This window comes from Cheilinus undulatus, linkage group 13 (assembly GCF_018320785.1).
Source record: "Cheilinus undulatus linkage group 13, ASM1832078v1, whole genome shotgun sequence".
Classification (NCBI taxonomy): domain Eukaryota; kingdom Metazoa; phylum Chordata; class Actinopteri; order Labriformes; family Labridae; genus Cheilinus; species Cheilinus undulatus.
The window spans coordinates 45,476,190-45,498,888 of record NC_054877.1 but is presented as its reverse complement, the minus strand read 5'-3'; the positions used below and the strand labels follow the sequence as shown (position 1 = coordinate 45,498,888).

General features: G+C 38.9%; 1 protein-coding gene across 5 annotated transcripts in view; it reads left to right on the top strand.

The window, feature by feature from the left end:
- Window positions 1-22,699, top strand: part of astn1 (astrotactin 1) — a 714,709-nt gene that overhangs the window by 158,899 nt on the left and 533,111 nt on the right. For 4 of the 5 annotated variants that reach the window (XM_041803558.1, XM_041803557.1, XM_041803559.1 and 1 more), the window contains exon 5: window positions 6,308-6,457. The exons of the other annotated variant lie outside the window; for it this stretch is intronic. In XM_041803558.1, coding sequence (XP_041659492.1) covers window positions 6,308-6,457 — 150 coding nt within the window. The remainder of the gene's footprint in view (window positions 1-6,307; window positions 6,458-22,699) is intronic. 5 annotated transcript variants of the gene reach the window in all.

The window sequence follows — 22,699 nt, the reverse complement described above, 5'->3', positions numbered from 1 at the left end:
TTTCTGTTTCATCATGAAGCAGGTCTGCAATTCCAGATGCTGAGTTAAAGAAAGGAAGAGGGACAGAAATCAGCAGGGAATAAGCAGTAGACAGTGTTATATCAGCTGAAACATGATGTGTTTTAGTAACTACATCTTCACTATGTTCACCGGGTCAGTTCAGATCTTCAGCCGGTATATTATGTGTACAGAAATGTTTTGGTTTGTTTCAGGCTTGTGCACTTGAAATCAGATCCACATAAACCTGAGGAAACCACATATCATTATCCACAATCCAGGAAACAGCACAGATCTATGTCGAGTCCAAATATCCCTTATTTAAGCAGGTATTAGTCAGTGTTTCTCATGTTTTCACCCACTCCTCATAGGGCAGACAGCTGTGATTTGCAGCCTGGCAGAGCAGTTGTGTTGTGCTATTGAACGTGATGCCAGTGCAGACCCTTATTGTGTGGGTAGCCAGGCCTGCCCACGGCATTGGCTGAGCCCCTGGAAAACCCAGCAAATGGGCCCTCCTCAGTTGTGATTTGATCAGTGCTTATGTGTTGGATCAGTAGCATTGGTGCTAGCATCCTGGCTAACAGTTACCTCGTTCTGGAGCTGAAAAGTTAATCAAACTATCATTGGGTTCTGATGTTCAACTTACTTATTCATGCCACTTTAAGACCCATTTTTGCCACAGTTTACATCAATTTTTGCCACTTTTAACCCTTTTTTTATAAAAGCTTTTTTGCATATCTTTTTCTTTGTAACCAATTGTTGCCACTTTTCACCCATTTTGTCACTTTTAAACCATTTTGGCATGTTTTTTCACCATTTTTCTTGCCCATGTTTTGCCCCTTTTTGCCTCTCTTAGCCCATTTTTCTGCTATCACATTTTTGTCTCTTTAAACCAATTTTTGACACTTTTTTAAAACTATATTTTGCCCTGATGTATCTTTAGTAGCCCATTTCTGCTGCTGTTATCCCATTGTTGTCACTTTTAACCCATTTTTGCCACTCTAAAACCACTTATCACTAGTTTTTTCAGCCATTTATTTCTACTTTTGTCCCCTTTTGCCTATTTTCAGCTTTCTTGCCTCTTTTTTTCAGCCAATATATGAATTTTTGCTTAAGTTATTTCAGTCCTTTGTAATTCTCTGGTGCTATGACACTTGTGCACATCATGGCTTAGCCGTAGAAACAAAACATTATATTCCAAATGGTTTAGTTCAATGCGCCAAACCCACATTGATTACTACTCTGCCCTCCCTGAACGTTCCGGTTTAGTTTGGCAGATAGATAAGCAGTTCTTCGTGAAATGAATGCTTCTTCTTGGTTTATCTGTTTATTGAGACCTCGCATCCAAAGGCAGTTTCTTTGCAAAATTGTAAAAATAACAGAGAACATATTTGTCACTATACAGAGTTAAAATTACTTTTTCACTATAACCAAACTGTAAAACACGTCCTTACATGATGCATCATCTCACACAAAGTAAAAGAAAAAAAAAAAAGGTCTGCTAGCTTGATGCTAAAACATAATGGAAAACCCCATTTACAAGCTTACGGAAATTAGAAACGCGGTCACGGTTATTTTTTAACCATAAAACACACTCTTAAACGACACATTTTCAACACACAACCTCATAAGTAACCCAAGATAACCATACTAACTTGATTTTTCCTGTGAAAGCTCTGTGTTGTGCCTTTCTAAATATGGTCTTTATGCATTCGTAGCTCTTACAGAACATTTTCTTGTGAGCCCAGAACTTGGCCGTCTTCCCAGGGTCTCTGAAGACAGGGTTGTCGTATGCAACAAGTGACACAGTTTAGAAAAATGATAATAACTTTTGAACCATACAATGTAGACACTTACTCTTTTTTCCTCTGAAAGGTGACAATTTTGCCGTTCGTTTGCTACCCTCGATGTCTCTGTAGCTCTAAAGGACGCCATTGTAGCGAGCCCGGAACTTTGGTGACTTTTCGGGGTCTTTAAATATTAAATCCACAGCATTAGATCTTATAATAAGCATCTTTTTGCCCATTTTTTAATCCATTTTTGATATTTTACTTTGGTTTTCTTTGGTGGGTAGTGCCATATTTGTTGAGGGCAATGTTTAGATGCAATGCATTGTGGGAGTTGTAGTTGACTAGTTGCTTTTCTACTGCTTAAAGGAATGGCACAAATGAATCTAACTGCAAAAACTCACATAGATGTTTTATATATATTTATATTAAAAACCTTTAGTCACAGCATGTCAATTTTTATCACTATTTTGTCCCCAAGAGATGGGAGAACAAGTCTGTGCAAAGAAAATGCTTTGTCACTATTCTTTACTGTGTGTTATCAATGAAAATCTTTGAGTTTCAACTTTACATTAACTTTACAGTGAACCTGCTGGGGCCCCCATTTGGCTGGGTCCTAGAAAGCTCTCCTCTTTATCCCCCCTTGTTGGTGGCCTTGTGTGTAGCTCTAGCGTTTTGGGACGGCGGTAAGCTTGGCACCCCTATGGAAGGGGGCTAAAAGAGTGGGACAATACGAGTCCGTTTTTTGGGACACTTTCCAACTTTTGATGATGGAAAATGCAAAGAAATGCAAACTCTGCCGTTCCAAGCTGAACTGGACCTGAAGTGGAAAAACAATATTTTTGTGGCATTGGAGGGGGGATGGGGTGATCTTTAAAGACTTTACCAGCATTTTCTATATATTTTTTTTTTTTTTTTTTTTTTGGGTGCAACATGTAAATGTATTCAAAGCATATTATATGATACACAAGTATGTTTATAATGACGTAACAATTACGGGGGCAATTTAATAATTTTCTAGGATTGGGGGGTCCAGATCCTGTGTTCCATTATGATTTCTGCATATGCATTTGAGGCTTCAGTACATCATAGACTCTATGCCTTAACCCACAAAGGGCTCTGTGACTTGTGGGTCCAAACCTACCATTTGTGAACCACTCAATAATACTTCAGGGTGGAAATAACTTTGGAGGCATATAAATAAGCCGTCATGCACTCTTTCAGGGAACAGATGATCTTACGAAGAACTTAAACACACCACTGCATGAATTAAATCTTTTTATACCTTTTTAAATATTTTATTTGTATGCTGAATTAAACAGAGCTATACATCAGTGAAACTAGGTCTGCTGCACTCAAGTGGCTAAAAATATTCAATTATTACTGCTGGAACTCTTTAAGGTGTACGGACCTTCATTTTTTAACCAGTAATGAATAATTAATCTGAAATGTGCTGACATGGAAACCTTGTTAGATAATGCATCATTAGCCTCAAGTTTATTTAATTATATTACAATGTTGGCGGGGGCGGGTAATTGCTTTTTCTCTTCTGTCCTACAGTATATACCAGGGGCTTCAAACTCAATCACAGCAGGGGCCGGATTCTGGATTCAGGTCTAACCTTAGGGCCTAACAGGGTCACCTTTTAAACCTTAAACTCTCAACCTCATCTCACCATCTGAAAAAAAAAAATAAATAAATAACTGAAATACTGATGATAAATGACTTAAAAAAAAATACAAATATTATATTAAAAAAATACAATTATAAAAACAATATAAAAAGATAAGTATAAAGGCTCAAAACCTGAGAAAAGTATATTTTTTAGTCCAAAGAGGTCAAAACATGAAACTGAAATTGAAAATTAATGTTTTTAAAAAGCAAATAAATTAGAAAGAAAGAAAGTCAAAATCATGAAATTAAAAATCAAAATATAATTTAAATTTCTAAATCAAGTGTCTAAAAGGTCAGACTAAAGGATAATTAAGTCAAAGTTAGGAAATGAAATACAAAATAATTATTTTTAAAGGTCAAAATATTACTTAAAAATTAAAATTATGAATCTTAAAGTTCAAAATATTATGAGAAGTCAAAATTATGAGGTGAAATGCTCAAAGTATGAAATAAAAAGTCAGAATCCTAACTTTGAGTCCTGATTGTGAGATGCAAAATTGAAAATGTGAAATTAAAACACAAATTAATTTCTTTTCCCACATTTCTGACTTTTTTCTAATCATTTTTACTCCTAACTTTTTCAGATTGTATGACTGAACATCAAGGATAAGTTTACATTTTGATACTTCTGCAGACCTCATAGTAACGGGCCAGTTATAACAGAAATACGATATAATCTTGCGGGCTGGATTTAACTGTTCCACTGGTCTATACCATTTCCAATTAATTTTCCAACTATTATCAAGTTTCGTACTGTTGCTGAAGGTCTCCGTTATCTGTGTTTTCCTCCACACTCATGTATTTCTAATAAAAGCAACATAATAAGGTGGAGTGTCAAAACGGTTAAGTTGTTGAGTTGTGTGGGGGAATGATGTGTAAAGCTGTAATTGTTTTCCAGGCAGGGAACAATATAATTATGCTAACACAGCTGAAATAATTGAGAAATCAGTGTGACAGCCAAGAACACTAATTGGAGTTTTAATTAAATACCTTAACATGGCTTATGTTTCCACACAGGTAAGAGTGTATGAATGTGTAAAAGTAACACCTTTAGTTTTACCTGTTTTACAAGTTTAAAACCAGACCGGTCTTTATAGCAAATATTAGTAATGTGAGTGATAAGACATTACATATTTTTTATCAAACTGCAGCTTGCCTTTCAAAGAATTTATTCCACACTCTTCAATAACCAAAGGGATGGTGTTCCTGCCAAGAATTTGTTCTAGGAAGATTTGTTTTTCATAATCAGTGGACGCTGGAGTCGTGCACCACTCCCACGAGAATGACTCGATGGAGCGGAGAAGTTCTGATGCAGGTATACCCTCTGAATTTCAATCAGCTGCACATTTGTTGCCTGGATTCGTCTATAGATCAGTGATGGTGACAGCACAGTGTTCTTATAAAAGCCCAAACAGGCCAAGCAGAGGTGATGGGAGCACAGTAATCCTGTGCATTATGCATTTAAAATGGTTAATGGGATGGACGAGAGAAATAGAAAATGCAGGCAGCGGGCCATGCATAGTAAAGTACAGACAGCTAGAGAGGTCACTGCTGGAAATTAAGGCTAACGTCGTACATATTTCAGCACATGTAGTTTTTCTCTGCTGACCCTTCTGCCCACCAAAATTTAATATAAACACATGAATAAAGTTGGTCTTATATCACTTTTAACTACTTGTTTTCACCAAGTTACTTTGTTGTTTGTTAAAAAAAAGGGTGCCTGAAGGAAAACACAGGAAGTCACTTTTACACCCATGTTAAAATTTGCATTTTCATAGCCGGTATGAGCATGTTTAGTTTGTTAGGGCGTGAATAGTTAATGTGTTCATGGGCACACTCTGTTCAGGAGGTTTTCTTTTCTTAATAACTAGAATATTTTGGTATAACATGGTATATGCCACTTTTCATCCATTTAAGCTACCTTTTACCATTAAATATCACTTTTTTTCTTACTTGTTTGCCCATTGTTGCCTCTTTTGTTTTCCAATTTTGGCCACTGGAAAACACTGGAACAGACTGGAATTTGTATCAAATAGAATAGAATATAATACTGGGGGGGGCTGTTCCTACCTACACTTCATTGATTTCTTTACATTTCATTTAACCATAGTAAAATATTGCTCAGAAATAGGGAAATCATGATTGAAAAATACATTAAAATGCATAGATATTTGTAAAAATGCCACCGCATTTGTTACATGGCTGGCCGATTAAGGGGGGGCCCTGTGTAAGATTCTTTCTGGAGGCCCAAAATCCCGGGCTACGCCCCTGTGTAAAGGTATGCGTCTTTGTACTGTGCTGATTCAGCAGGATCCATCCTGTAGTTGTATCTGAATCAGGAAATTAAAGGTTCACCAGGAGACTCATTTTGCAACCCTCAGTGCGGGTCGTTGTGCTAAATGTGAGCGTGACTAACTGACTTTATTGTTGTATTTTTGCTGAATTTCTCCTTTGGGCTGCTTTGCAGAAGTTTTGCTCTTTTTTTAATAATTGTTTCTCTGGAATCCTGTCTCTTAATATCTTCATATTAGATCATTTGATCCTCTGTGATATTAAATGCCCTCTGTAGATTCCCATAAGGACTTTTATTGAATTCCATGACAGTTTTTCTCTCTATATATAAAATAGTTGTTTGACTTTCCCCACCATAAACAATCTGCCAGGTGTGTTTGTTGAATTAGATTTACTCAGGCTTGCTACATTTTGGTTTTAAAGCCTCCTGAATCCAACCTAGGACAGCACTTTTTGTTTTCCAAGAAGCTGCTTTCATTTTCTATAGAGCAGTCCTTAAGTTTGTGCCACCAGCTTTTATTTCCCAGCATTTCTGATCATTTTGTACTTCTCCACAGTGAGTGACAACACCAAGCTAGCTCTAATGAACAAGTACAAGGACAACATCATCGCCACGAGTCCCATCGACAGCAACCACCAGCAGAACACGCTGCTTCCACACAACACCTCCACCAGCCAACGCAAACGGCTCTCCAGCAACACCCGAGGTGAGTCAGTGCCTCCAGTAGATTTACATTTACCCTCTTATAGAGAGGAGAAGAAGAATAGATGTCCATCACCTGAAGTGTCAGCCAACATCCAGCTGAGACAAACACTTTACCGTAGCTCCAAGGTTTCAGGTTTACAGGGCAAAAGCAGCTTTAAGAGAAATCTCTTTTACACTCTATCTTTGACCCTTATGATTAATTTAAATGCTGTTTTTTTTCTCTTTTTTAATTCCCATGCATGCTTAGATTCTGTAAATCTAACAGCCAATAAAAAGGGAATAAAAAAAGTAGAGTGACTTTTCCTAAACAAGACACCTAAAAGTCAAACCGAAATGTAACATTTAGTTGCATTTTTTAAACCATATTTTAAAATTATTTTAGCAGGTTTTGGTGATTTTAGCACATAGCTTTGTGTTTTTTGCAGCAGTCTTGATGTGTTTGCTGATAGGATGATTCTCTCAGATAGGAATAAGGATCTTAATGATTAATTTTCTGTTACACATTAAAAACGATATGTGAGCATTTTATAAATTTTGCAAATTTATAAAAATATGATTTTTTTTTATTTTGCAAATTTATAAAAAAAATTACCCCCCCCCCCCAAAAAAAATAATAATAATAATTCAATGATATAAAAAAAATAAAAAAAAATCATGTATATAAACATTCACAGCCTTTGCCATGACACTAAGAATTGAGTTCATGTTCATCCTGTTTCTAGACTGGAGTCCACCTGTGGTAAATTCAGTTGATGGACATGATTTGGACATACACCTTTCTATGTAATGTCCCATAGTTGACAGTGCATGTCAGAGCAGAAACCAAGCCATGAAGTCAAAAGAACTGTCTGTAGACCTCCTAGATGAGGATTGTATCGAGGCACAGATCTGGGGAAGGGTGCTGGGGAAGGGTTTTGCATCATCGAAGGTCCCGATAGCGGCCTCCGTCATCTGTAAGTTAAAGAAGTTTGATCGACGATCGGCAATTTGATCCGATCAGCCCAGCCGGTCATTTAAGTCAGTTGCCGTAAATGGAGCACAACTTACGACAGGCCATAAAGGCGCCAGTAACAACAAAGCAGCAGGAGCATATTAGCTTTCATGTGTTAAAAATATCAGCGGTGTGGAAATACTTCAAACTTAAGAGCAAAAACAGTCCAACGGCCACTTGCAGCATCTGTAACATGACCGTTTCAGGAGGTGGTAGCAGCAGAGCTGCGTTTAACACTACAAATTTGATCCGTCATCTCCGATCAAAACATGCAGCGAAATACAGAGACTTTACAAGAGCAACGGGCAGCTTCACTGAAGCAACAACCTCTGGACTTTAAGAGAACAGACAAGTACCCTGGAGAGAGCGATAAGGCAAAAAGATAACAGAAAAGGTGGTCGAATTCATTGCATTGGACAAACAGCGTCTCCGTGGTGGAGAATTTGAGTTTTTGTCGTCTTTTTGAGCTTTTGGACCCACACTATGCCCTGCTGTCTCGACATAACATTACTGACACTGCTTTACCGGAGCTGTACAACAAAGTACGTGATAGCATACTAGAGAATTTAAAAAGCAACTTCACTGCTGTTAGCTTCATTGCAGACATGCAGATGCCCCATGTCACTGCTGAGTCTCTGAGAAATAAAAGTGAGGATGTAGCAGCTCTGGTCACACTTTAGGAATTGCACTGAAATTACAAGAGTGCCTTGTATTTGATATTTGGGTTTTATTCCAGTGTTAATGTTTTGGTTCATGTCTCAGATTAAGCTGCTACATTTTAATGAGGATTGTTGTTTTGAATCTTTGTGATTCATATGTTTTTGTTCCTATTCGAGTTAAACTGTTTACACCACTTTAAACTGGAGCTAGGATGTTTTTAATTCATTTTTTTGAGTTCATTTTTTGTTGTGACTAATAGAGTCAAGTTAACTTCTAAGTGGAATTATAATATTTAAAATTCATTTATTGAATTCATCTTGTGTTGATTTCATATCAGGTGGTAGTGCATTCCACATTTGAGAACCTCGTACAGAAAAAAACTAAAAAGCTGACTGCCCCAGGCAGGTCTTACGGTGGGCAATTTTACAATAAATGCAGCAATGTACAGATATATCCTTGATGATAACCTGCTCCAGAGCACTCTGGATCTCGGACTGGGGCAAAGGTTCATCTTCCAACAGGATATTGACCCTAAGCACACAGCCAAGATAGCAAAGGAGTGGCTTCAGGAAAACTCTGAATGTCCTAGAGTGGCCCAGCCAGAGTCCAGACTTGAACCCAAATGAACATCTCATTAGAGATCTGAAAATGGCCTTCCAGCCTGATGCAGTTTGAGAGGCTCCGCAAAGAGTGGGAGAAAGTGACCTAAAAAAATGGGTGTGCCAAGCTTGTAGCATCATACCAAAATGACTTGAGGCTGCAATTGCTGCCAAAAGTGTTTCAGCAAAGTAGAGCAAAAGCTGTGAATACTTATGTACATGTTATATTTTTGTTTTTTATTTTAATACATTTTTATAAGTTTCAAACAAAACTTTTTTCCATTCTGTCATTATGGGGAATTGTGTGTAGAATTTTGAGGTAAAAAATGAGTTAGAGCCATTTTGGAATAAGGCTGCAACATAACAAAATGTGAAAAAAGTGAAGCGCTGTGTTTACTTTCTGGATGCACTGCATGCTCTGCTGTAAATAAAATGTGATCATGAGATTTGCAAATCATTGCATTCTGTTCTAATTTATATTTTACACTGCATCCCAACTTTTTTGACAATGCGGTTCCAACTCCTGAAATTCAGTTTCACTTTTAGGTTGCAGAGTCTCATTCTATGACAATTATCTAAAAAAAAATCTTCTGAAAGACTGCAGCTCGGTCAGAAAGAATTATGAAAACTCAAAGTATTTCAGGAAAAGATGAGGGATAAATTGAGGTCTTTCGGAAGGGTTGAGATCAGTGGCTGTAGATGTTGTGTCACTCATCTGGCTGGTAAGAAATCATGGCAAGTCAATCAATGCCAGCACACAAGTTTGATTATCGATACCCTAAAAACTCACTGGATAAAGTTGCCACTACCTCAGAAAAGAATATTAGACTTTGATAGAAAAGTTAAATAAGGGTATGTGCATGTGTTCCCCTGACAGATGAATGCTCTTTGAATAATAAACCAGTGGATATGTTTGTGTGAATGTGGTGTGAATGTGTGTTTACCGAGGTCCTTCTGCATCATTAATCCTCCAGTATTCTCTCTATTACCCACAGAGATACCCATCTCAAATACTTCTTGTCCATGATTCATCCTCACCTACCGCTGTCCTCATCTTTAAGTCTCATGTGTCCTCCGCTCACCTCCGCCTGCACAAGCTGTGAGAGCGTAGGTGTCGTACTGTCTGACAGGAGATTGAGGAATACAGGGAATGAAGAGAGGTTTCAGCTGGAGAAATGGAGAGACATTATCCCATTATGATAAACAAGAGAAAAAGAAGGCAGTGACATTTTCAAAATGTCATTTTGGAAATTTTCAGTTGACCTCCGACTATAATTCACTTTCCTCCACACTTGGCTGCACAGATGCTTTATTCTCAGACCAATTAAAAACTGTTTTGTAGAGTTAGTGGCAGCGGAGACACTCCAGAAATAAACTTTTATTTTGGCAGAGAGAAAATATGACTTTGCAGGCAGTCATTCAGAAAGGCTGGTCACACACAAGACAATTTTAAGGCCAATTTTAGCCCAGTACACCACCCCCCCCATTATGGTGGCAGTGTGACCTGATTTTTGCTCTGCTGAATGCACTCAAGCTGCACAGTGACAGACCCTCTCCTGCTCTGTTGCATGAGAGAAAATCCAGAATATAAATCACATGATTTCCTTACAGCGTTCCATATGTTTTTCTTGTTTATTTTTTTGTTGTTTACTTAAAGGGGATATATCATGTGACAATCCCTTTTTCAGGCTTTTCAAACAAAAATATGTGGCCCTGGCCTGTCCACAATCCCCTCAAGTACCAGAAAAATCCATTCTCTCCCCCCTCTCTTTCTCCACCTTTTAGAAAATGTGTACTGAAACAATCTGTTCTCAGATTTTCCCCTCATGGTGTCATGTGGGGAGTTAGCAGCGCCCCCATGGTCGGTTGGCCCTCCCCGCTCAGAAGCAAGCTCTAGTGGAATTCATGCATATCACAGAAACATTGGTTTACCATTTAGTTAATACCTCCTATGGAGCTCAGTTATTTATTGAAAGGACTCAGTAAAGCTTGTCGACAACAGAGATGCCAGACTAGCAGACCAGTAGTTTCACCAACTCATATTATGTACTTAACAGAAACACAACAATGCCTTCATCTCAGCCAGGATTTTACCTTTCCTCTTTTTCCCCTTTTTTATTTTCATTTATTTATTTTTTTTATATTTGCTGCAGCTATGATTCACACCAGGATTAGGATCACCCTCCATATTTATTTTTCTTCTGAAGTCACATTAAAGGCGGGCTCAGACTACACGAATTCAGCCAGATTTAAGCCCGACTGCGACGTCACAGCTCTTTGTCAAAACTCGGGAATGACAAACGGTCTTGTAGTGTGACATAATTAACGACACGTTAAAGACTCCTTACGATTCCTCACGACTATGATTTTACAAGATTAGCCTGTCAGAATTTTTCATACATCGTGAATACTGATGTCTAACAACAGGAAAAAATTTGCTCCTTATCTTTGCATCATCATTCACTAGATTTACCACTTTTATCCCCTCTTTTCCCTAAAACTAATGTGTAAATTTTATTTTATTTTATTTACGTTATCACATGCATACCTTAAGTTCTATCTGAAGGAGAGCCAGTCCGTGTTGTCCTCCTCTTGATACATCCATACTTACTATCCATAATCAAATTCACAGTTGTTTCTTATTTTCCTTTTCATGAGCAAAAGACCGCTACAATCACACCGAGCACTTCTGTTGCAGAGTGATTGACACTTTTTGGCCCGCCCCCCGACAACCTGTGAACTCGCACTCAGTCACGGAGACAGTGGTGACATAAGCATATGCTGAGCGGTCCCGACCACTCTTGTAGTGTGGCCAGGCTGTTGGCCAAGACAGGACAAGATTTTGGTCGCGTAGTCTGATATGGTGCCGTCGTGAACGACAAAAAGAATCGTGTAGTCTGAGCCGGCCTTAAATCACAAAAATTTCTGTGAGGTCTTCTGGGTGTGTTATCTTCACTGTTTAATCATCAGTGTTGGGCAGGTTACTGAAAAATAGTAACTAGTTTCATTAACTGCCAGCAAAAAATAACTTAGTTAGTAACTGAGTCAATGCTTTGCAAAAGTAACTTAAACGTTACTTTTTTGCTTCTATCCTCTTTATTGTACACATCACATTAATTTGTGTTGCTGAGAGGAAATAACTCTATTTTCATACAACATTGTAACCATTATTATTATGTTGGAAAGTGGTGAAGCAGTGGAACTCAGTAGAAATGTTTCTCAACCTTTGACACTGTCATTTGCACACAAGTCTAAAACAGCTGTACTCTATTGAAAGAGTACAGATTAAATCCCAGCTGCTCTCTTAATTTCTTTCTGCATCACGGTCCTCTCTTGTCTTATATTTGTTTTTTATTATTTCTCTAAAGGCAGCGGACTCTACAGCTTATATCAGCATGTCTTTAACAACATACCTTGCTATCAGTCGTTGGTGCTGCCTTGGTGACACAGTGTGCAGCTGGTGGTGATTTAAAATCCAGCCGTGGTTGTTTACATGGAGTGGCTCCTCCTTGGTCTGCCAGGCTGACATGAGCTTTACCTTGGTTAGCGGTGTTTGTAGCATCCGGCTCTCTGGAAACTAGCTTAGCTGTAGCGTGTGTTTAACTCAGTACTTCTAAAGGTTGGAATAACTGTTCTTGGCGGTGGGAAAATCTACTTCCCTGTTCTTTTTCGTTCTTTATCCCAAGGAGGGAAAAGTAATGCTAGTTATTCCAAGACAGAGAGCTCACACTCAAGTGCTCAGCCATGATGTGTGTGCGCGCTTCAGTGTGTGTGTTTGTTTGTGTGTGTCCGCAGAGGTGGTGTGTTTACATCTCGTCACGTCATCCGCCGAACCAGATGTTTACTGAGCTTCATCAACGAGTTGTCGGCTGTAAAAGTAACAAGTAACGTGTGATTTAAATTCTCAGTAATTGTGACGGCGTTAATGATTTTAAAAAGAAATGTGTTACACTAACCTTGCAAAGCAGATGGATACACCCGTTTTCTTGTTTTTCACTGGCCAATCCATCTTGTTAAGCTCCCATCTGAACCGTTTGGCCAGGTTAGAAAGTGACAGGACCAATCAGCGATGAGGGGCAGTACTTTTGGGCGTGGCAGAGTCGTGACGTAAACAAGCAGCAGCAAGAGGCTGGTGCAATTATGGCAGAAGAGATTATCGTGGATGCTGCTAAAGCGCCAGTTTATCAGAACTTCACAACATTTCTTCGTTAACAGAAGAACAAAGAACAGCAGTGGGTTTCTATTAAAAAAACAACAAAAGTTGTTTACAGTCACCATGTTTCGCTTTATTCCTCGGTAGCTACGCACGTGCAGCTCGATAGTGGCTATGTCACGTGTTTTGTTGCTCTGATTGGCCCGTAAAGATGTGACAGACAGAACATTCATCCAATCACACTCCGAGTTTTTTTCAGATCCTCTGTTTTTTCCCAAACATTTCCTATTGAAGCTTTCAGGTTAGTGTTAGACTACTAGCTACCATAAAAGTAACAGAGTTACTTTAACGCGTTGCGTAACGCAGAACCGTAACAATTTAAATTTAAAGGTACCACTACAGAACACTGATAATCATAATAACCAGTGTTGGGTAGCGGTACCTTTAAATGGAAGTTGTTATGGTTCTGCGTTGCCAAAGCAGAATAAAAAACATGAGAAGTTAAAAAATTAAAACCCTTTCACCAGAGGTTCCTCTTGTTGGTCATTAAAATGGTACATATGCAATTGACCTCTGCTATGAGTGCGTCCACCCTGCTGTCATCCTGCAGTCTGGTTGAGAGCTGGTAATTAGTATTTCTGCAGCCTGATTACATCACTGCACTCAGAAAAACTTTCGCAGCTTTTAATATTATTTCTTAAAGTTTTTTATTTTATTGCACATATTGAACAAAGAAAATGAAAAAAAAAAACAAGACATTTGATTCATGCAGAGCATGATAATTCTGAAGTCAGATAGTGAATAAATGTGCAGAAGCCAAAAAACTCACAGTGGGCTTGTTGAATAAGCTTACAACAAACTGGGGTGAAGCATAAAGCATGTGCATTATAGTTGTGCATAACTGGAATGGCTGCATTGCTGACTCAGTAGAAATGATGCATGAGCTTTTAAACATAGCTTTTTCCATGCTGCTGTTCTTGTTCCTTTAATCAAAAAAATCTACAAAAAGGGGAAACTTCTACAGGGCAAAGCTGTCCTCTGTGTCATCTTACTAGCTCAATAAGCTATAGCAAAAAAAAAAAAAAAAAGATAACAGCAGTGTTTACCTTCATACCAACAGGAAGGAGAGAAGCAGAAACTGTGCTCCCTGCCCCGACCCATAAAAAAGTGATAAATTGCTGTAAAAAGTCACTTCCTATTCTTCACTAAATATGTGTTATGATATAAACTCTTTCATTGACAAAACACAAAGAAAATAGAACCAATTTTTTTTTTCTTTTTTTGGTTTGTTTAACAAAATCCTTTGCAAGTAGTGTCATCGTGACTGAAGATACTGCAGGCAAAGGCTTGCATCTGCCCCTGATATCCATGGGGCCCCATGGCCCCAGGTTGGGAACCAGCTGTGTAGTTTGTGGCCATCCTTAGAAACAATCGTTCTAGTAAATCTGTAACAAAAGCATGAAAGAATTGTTTTCATGCATTTATTGAAGCCATCTCACGTGTTCAGCAACACATTTCCATTCTGTTAATGTTTCATTCATGACTCGTGGAAACCCAACATGACTCTTGGGATATTTAAGTTGGATTTTTTCTCTTTGTTCCTGTCTGACCTTGACAGTTTTGGTGCGCACCTGCAGCCAACACGGCAGCTTTGAGAGCTCAAATCAGCCAAACAGGCTGAAAGAAATCAACAGTGAAGGAAAGCCTTTTATCAGAAAAACAGAGTAAGAACAAAGAGAGAGCACCAAAACACCCTACAGAGACTACGGTTATTTTCTGCAGCTCCAAATGGCAGTGTAGGAATGTTGAAAATTTCACTCAAAAAAATCCCACAGCATGGCATCATTAAGCTTCAACATAACAGGTATTTCAGCCGGTCAGTGAGGCGTTATGAAGAATTGATCAAAGAGATTCAGACCGGGTTCAGATGGAAATTACTGCTATGTCAGAAGGAAGAAATCAAAAGCAGCACAGGGAAGTCTGGCAATAAAACGGCTTGTTTATTCAGTTTTTCACTGAAAATATTTCTACATCATAGGGGTTCTTGGAAGTTGAAAATATTTCTAGGAGATGGTATAAAATGATAACCTGACACGCCAGATTGATGTGTGAAACACATCCATCTGGAAAAGCTTCAATACTAAGCGTTTGGGAAAGGGCAGAGGATTTGAAAAAAACTCAGAGTGTGATTGGATGATTGTTCTGTCTGTCACATCTTTACGGGCCAATCAGAGCAACAAAACACGTGACGTAGCCACTATTAAGGTGCGTGTGTGCAGTTTCTGAGGAATAATGCAAAACATGGCGACTATAGACATGTAAGTACTCGACTTCTGTCGTTTTTGAAAACAACTCACTGCTGTTATTTGTTCTTCTTTTAACGACAAAATGTTGTCAAGTTCTGATAAAACTGGCGCTGTAGCAGCATCCACGCTAAGCTCTTTCGCCATAATTGCACCAGCCTCTTGTTGCTGCTTGCTTGTGTCACAATTCTGCCGCGCCTGACGGTACTGCCCCTCGTCGCTGATTGGTCCTGTCACTTTCTAACCGGTCCCAAACGGTTCAAATGGGAGCTTAATAAGATGGATTCACCAGTGAAAAACAAGAAAACGGGCGTCTCCATCTGCAAGGTTAATAAAATGACTTACAAATGCAAATACTAAAGACTGAAACAAGTACAGATGATGCAGTAGCAATGGGAGGGTGTGTTATTTAAAGACCCTATAAAGCGAAATCCATAATTTGTGTCTAAACACTCTAGATATGTTGGAATATGGTTGCTGTAAATGTGAAAACTCTGAGATCTACATGTGACTGGATTCTGGATTAGACTGTTAGACAATTTTTCACCTCTCTCCTGGCTGAGTTTAATGTGGGCGGGGCCAATATGTGGGCTGGTGATGTCACGAGCCTTTATTGAAAGTTAACAGTCAGTTTATGCTGATTTTTTTCCGTCCATTGTGAGGTAAATTTGCCAAATCTATCAGCCATAGTGGTCTATGGATCATTTAAAGCATCATAACAGAGATTTAAGCCAGAAAACTGACTTTTTCTATTCCTCAAAGGTCAACAAAAGGTCAAGAGGCAGGCTTGTCCTGAGTGGGCGTGACTTCAGCTTATTCAACAAACACGCCCACACCATGGAGTAGATTTTACTGCCTCATTTTTCATTATTGTCAAGCTTAATTTGGTCATCTTAGACAGGGCTTAACGTTAACTTTTTTCCCAAGGAGCACATGTGCTCCTAAGTTGAAAAAGGAGCACATAAAGAAATTTAGGAGCACAATGAAAATTAATCAAATAATATGTTTTCCGTCATCAACATGATGCAAATAGACATTTACAAGCAAAAGGGTTTAATGAATTTGTATACAAAATGTACAGAAAGGTAAAATCATCAAGTTTTGAAAAATTATTCCAATTTAATTTTGTCTTTAATGTTACTAATTTTGGTACTTTAAATTTACTTTAAATTTAGCAACTTCAGTTGGAGTCGGTCTAAGTGACTAATAGGTTTCATTTTTGCATGTTTTGTATAGTCTGGGGGATTCTGTCCATTTTGGAACGGAAAGTGCAACCGGGCGGACCAAACTATCTCAACACCTATGACCTCTCTCGTGACAAACAAACGGCAACCAAGAAGAAAAGCTGGCATAGAAGAAGACAAAACGGGGAAATCCAGCTCCTTCTCCTGGTCTTTTTTCCACATAAACAATGAAAAAAACACCGAATTATGCTGTCTTGGGGTTTCTGCTCTTGCACTGGGGCATTATGAGCAGCCAGGGAGACAGTGAGCTGTCCAACATGTCATTCTTAACTCATTGAGTGCCACTGACGTATATATACGTCATTTACTCATTTGGCTGCTTCGGCTGATTTTTTAATGCGCACACATGCCCCAAAATATTTTTTACCATTCGCACACACCTATTTTTAGGCGCAAATGCGAGTGAAATGCTTGCACTGTCGAGCCCTTTTAGATATGTTTTATTTGACTGAAATTTGACCTGGGGGTTCATAACACAGTGACCTGTCATACAACAAACCTAAGTACAGATTTGTTTTCACTTTACAGGGTCTTTAAAGGTGAAAATGGCTGTCTAGACATCTGTTATTAGACTAGTAAAGTGACAGACACAAAACTTTGTTGAAGACAAATTTTCCATATCATCACCATTCCTTTTAAACATTTAAAGAAGGTCAGTGAATCACTGGTGTTCAATAAGGAAGGGGACTCTGGACTGCAGGCGTCTGCAGGGCTGGAGAGCCGGGGGAATTCCTGGTGGGCCGGGCTGGTTTTAGGGCTTGGAGGGCCGGTGTACAGTGGCATTTAACAGGCCTGTTGGTGAAAAAGTTAAACCAAAAAAACAGAAGTTTTGATGCTCACACGGCCTTATGTTTACAAAATAGAAAAGCTTGGTGCTTCTGGCTGTGTGAGTGTGCTGGCATGCATCCTTTATATTCCAGTTTGGCAAAACGACAGCCTTCAAAATTTAATTTAAAACAGCACTTCAATGACTGAGTATTTTCAGTTAGAGAGGTCCTTGTTTTAAACAAGCTGAGACCCACCAAGGAGAGTTTAAATCTACTTGATAAGGTGATATTTGTCACTGTGTGTGGTAAACACTTGTTAGATTTAGACCATCTTTGCAGACACTAAATATACATTTCTCACATGAAAAGCAATGGTGTCTTTATCTTACCTTATTAGTCAAAGGTTAAGCAAATCTTTGGTCATCTTTGTCCTTAGCCAACCTAGTGACTCTGCAGCTCCATACTCAGACAAACAGAAAAGAAAAGATGCCAACAAATAATTCATTTCTGCTTCTTTTGAAATATCAGAGCTCCTCTGCACGTTAGTCCTCTCTGAAGCCCGCTGCATGGGAAGGAGGGCGTCTAAGCAGGCAATTAGATCTGCTCCTTGCAGTTCTGAGTCTCCTCTGTCGCCGTTTCTCGTTACCTTCTTTCATCTTCGTCATAAAATATGCACAGTCAGAGCTATTGTAGTTCTCAGAGGACAGCTTCTGCGCCTGTTGTGAGGAGGAGGCAGGTGAGGTAATGACTGTCCCTCTTTGCTGAAGATGCCCGAATGCCTCTCTTTACTCCATATGTTGGCTCGTTTAATGGACTCTTGAGTAACTTCTAAAACAACTCGAGTACCAAAGTTGCCAAATGGGAGACGAAGATGTCATAGAGAGAGGATGAAGTGGCCCTCAGGCCTGCAGGCCCTTATCAGTATTTCATGATTGTTATTGCTGAGCAGGTGTATCATTTAATACTTATTAGTTGCCTCTAATGAAGTTAATTATGTCTAAATTTATGAACAAGGTTAACGTCATGGTACAGTTACTGTGCTTCTGTTTATGTATAAAAGTTGCTGGCACTAATTATGAAAATACCAGCATAAAATATTGGTGGGAACATTCACAATGGTGATTGCTGTGCTTCAGGGGAGGTCTTTAGATGGAGTTGTTCTCAACTTGTCCAGCCTCAAAACCCAACAACACCTTCTTAATGAAAACAGAGTCCCAAAAAAATGACCACTTTAATACAGTTAACAGAAAATGTTGCAGGTAGACCCCTAGATAAAGCAAAACATATGAATGAATGAATGAATGAATGAAGATGAGAAAACGAACAAACATGTCATCATTACTGGAGGACAGTTAATTTGTTGCCATGGTAACGCATACATGTGCATTTAAAAACATATAAACATTTTCTAGACTTTCTTTGTTTTAATCTTGATGATTACAGCGTAGCTCATTTTGAATTTGATTGCAGCAACATACACTATATTGCCAAAAGTATTTGCTCACCTGCCTTTACTGGCATATGAATTTATGGGACATCCTATTCCTAATCCATAGGGTTTAATATGACATCAGTCCACCCTTTGCAGCTATAACAGCTTCAACTCTTCTGGGAAGGCTTTCCACAAGGTTTAGGAGTGTGTTTATGGGAATTTTTGACCATTCTTCTAGAAGTGCATTTGTGAGGTCACACACTGATGTTGGACGAGAAGGCCTGGCTCTCAGTCTCCGCTCTAATTCATCCCAAAGGTGTTTTATGGGGTTGAGGTCAGGACTCTGTGCAGGCCAGTCAAGTTCATCCACGGCAAACTCTCTCATCCATGTCCTTATGGACCTTGCGATTGACTCTGCAGAAAGTTGGCAACCTCTGTCCACTTCGCGCCTCAGCATCCGCTGTCGTTCCCAATGGCTTCCACTTTGTTATAATACCACTGACAGTTGACTGTGGAATATTTAGGAGTGAGGAAACTTCACGACTGGACTTGTTGCACAGGTGGCAACCTATCACAGTACCACGCTGGAATTCACTGAGCTCCTGAGAGCGACCCATTCTTTCACAAATGTTTGTAGAAACAGTCTGCATGCCTAGGTGCTTGATTTTATACACCTGTGGACATGGAAGTGATTGGAACACCTGATTTCAATGATTTGGATGGGTGAGTGAATACTTTTGGCAATAAAGTGTATGTCTGTGAGCAGGAAAAGCAACGACATGGCAGTTACATGAATTTGAGTATGATTTTCTTTCTTGTCTATTCTGAGCTTCATCCTCCTGCAACTCTAAAGTGAAAAATGTAAAAGATAATCAATGGATGGACTTTGTGGGTTGTTTTAAATCCTTTACAGAACACACTTGTTTGAAGTTTGACCCCCAAGTTTAAATAGTTCATTCATATATGGACTTACTTTTAAACTCTGAACTGGAAGGCCCTCCTGTAATTTCTTTCTCTAAAAAATCATATTTCCTCTGTTTTCCAGCTGAAGATCTGTAATTTTTCCTTTTGATAGCACAATGTGAATTCTGTCTTTTGTGTGATAATGGAGTAAAAAGCAGGCTTATTTAGGAGATAATATGATAAAAGAAAAAACAATCAGGGCTTCAAAAGGGCAAGAGCACCAAACGTCATTTCACATGAATGTAGTAATGTCTGCTGCTTTTCAGGTTCAGGCTGTAGAGCCTTTATAGTCTTTACATTTCTCCATTAAACATTTTAGCTCTGACGTCTCAGCTCAATGTACTTTATGTGCAGACATCGCTCACTGCATTGTTCAAATACTGGAAAAGACTCATTTTAGACTCCTGCTGTGACCTGTTGACTGTTTTTATTGGGACACAATAGATCAGACCTTCTTCAGAAGTCTAGTCGTGGTGAATGTTAAACATATTTATCTTTCATTTTAACTTTATACAAAACCTGTATCTTTAAGCTTTGTCTCTTTTTCTTCATCCTGTTAAATAATGATAGAGTCCCAGCGACATATCTGATGAGACGGACCCACCCTAACCTGCAAATTTTTGTCTCTGGTTTGCAGATGAGGTGGTGTTACAGCAAATAACTTGGGGGCAGGGATTTATTTCTGCTTTTAAAGTGCTCACAAAATGGAATTTTGTGTTACTAATGGCTCGGCTAACCCATCAAATTAGGTGGAAAAAAACAAAACATAAAAGCTAAATGTTTGACATGCTCACAGATGGTGTTGGCGACGGTGCCTAAAAATGTAAGACTTGCATCCTCTACACCAGGGGTTCTCAACGTTGGGGTCGGGATCCAATTTGGGGTCGCGAGACACTGAGAGGGGGTCTCCAGGTGCCTTAAAAAAACTAAGAACATTTTTGAATGACACTGTTGCCACTTTACACTTATTTTACCTTATTTAACCCATTTTTATCACTTTTTTCCCACCAATTTTGCCAATTTTAACTCATTATCCATTTTAAACCCCATTTTTTGTCAGTTTTAAACACTTTCCATCACTTTTTTTTCTATTTTTTTGCCACTTCTAAACCAAATCTTGCCACTCTCTGCCTGTTGTTGGTTCTTTTGACACATCATTGCTACTATTGACCCCTTTACCACCTTTAAAGCCACATTTCACAATCTAATATGCCTATTTTCAGCAGTTTCTGACTTTTTCTTCCTCAGCTAACCCTTTTTGCCAGTTTATATCAATTTTCATTCCATTTCACCAAATTTCAACCTATTTTTGACCACTTTAACACCATTTCAGACACTTTTGAATCCCCTTTTGCCACTTAATATGCCCATTGTTGCCATTTTTGGTTATTTTTTTGCCACTTTTATCTGATTTTTGGCATTTCTAACACATTCCTGCTACTTTTAAAATCCAATTTCACCACCTTTCCCACCATTTTTTACTGCTATTAACCAATTTTAGCTATCTTTACATATTTTAACTCTGTTTTCAACAAAAGGAGTTACATTTTTAAGAGGCCTACTTGCTACACAAATGAACTTAAATGTGTTTCTTTGATAAGAGTGGTTTTTTTTCAGGTTAAATATAACATACCACAGTTTTACTTTACACTTGACCGTGATTTTGCTGGCCCCCAGTTTGGCTGGGCCCTAGAAAGCTCTCCCCTTTATCCCCACCTTAGGGGCGACCTTGTCTGCACATGACTTTTCTTAACCCTTAGAGCTCCAGCGGCATGGATTCATGCCAAAGGCACACCCCTTTGTAAATTGCTATGTAACTTTTGAACCATAAGTCATGGACACTAACTTGTTTTTTTCCCGTGAAAGCTCTGTGTTGTGCCTTTCTATTTATGTTCTTCATGCATTTGTAGCTCTTAAAGAACATTTTCTGGTGAGCCTGGAACTTGGCTGACTCCCCATGGTCTCTGAAGACAGGGCTGCCGTATACAACAAGAAGTGACACAGTTTAGAAAAACGTTAAGAACTTTTGAACCATACATCGTTACTCTTTTTTTCCTCTGAAAGGTGACCATTTTGCCATTCATTTGCTATCCTCGATGTCTCTGTAGCTCTTAAGGACACCGTCATTGCAAGCCTGGAACTTCGGTGACTTTTCAGGGGCATCTTTTTGTCCATATTTAATCCATTTTTGATCATGTACTTTGGCTTTCTTCGGTGGGCAGCGCCATATTTGTTGGGGGCAACGTTCAGGTGCAAAGTGTTGTAGGAGTTGTAGTCGACCAGTTGCTTCTCTACTGCTTAAAGGAGCAGCACAAATTAATCTAACTGCCAAAAAAGCACATGGGCTTTTTTCTATATATGTAGATATTTTGAAAACCGTTGGTCACAGAATTTTTATTTTTTTCACTGTTTCGTCCCCAAGAGATGGGAGAAAAAGTCTGTGCAAAGAAAATACTTTGTCACTATTGTTTACTGTGTGTTATAAATGTAAATCTTGGAGTTTAAAATTCAGATTTGTTTTTTTTATTTTGTCTTTAGAGTCATAACTTTTTCATAATTCAAGTGATATTACTTTAGTAGATATATTCTTAAAGCCCAGGTTGTCCTGAAAAAAAAAAAAAAAAGATGTATAGAGCTTGACTGTGCACCCCAGGGTTGATGTTTTACAAGCTTTTTAGAAAAAAAGGCCAGACGAGACATGATGGTGAAAAAAGTAGCTGTGAACTCTAAGGGTTAATAGTGCATGGCTGTGTTCAGCCACCTTCAGGTACAGTGGGGGTCCCTGGTCTCTGACACCGTTATTTTGGGGGTTGCGGGCTGAAAAGGTTGAGAACCCCAGCTTTACGCCACGTTTAGCCTTGTATGCAAACTGAAGTTTGTGTGACAGCATGCCAGATAACTGGTCACACGATACTCTCTCCATACATTTACACAGCACTGAAGTCAAAGCCACAGGTCTGAAGTAATTTAGGTCCTTAGCATGTGGTTTTTTGGGGGATGGGGATTATGGTGGATTCCTTCCACTAGTTGGGGACACAGCCAGAGTCCAGATGGAGCTGAGAACTCCACCTAGCTGAGTGGGGCAGTCAGGGCCAGAGGCCTTGTGAGGGTGCAGGACGGAAGTCACCAGG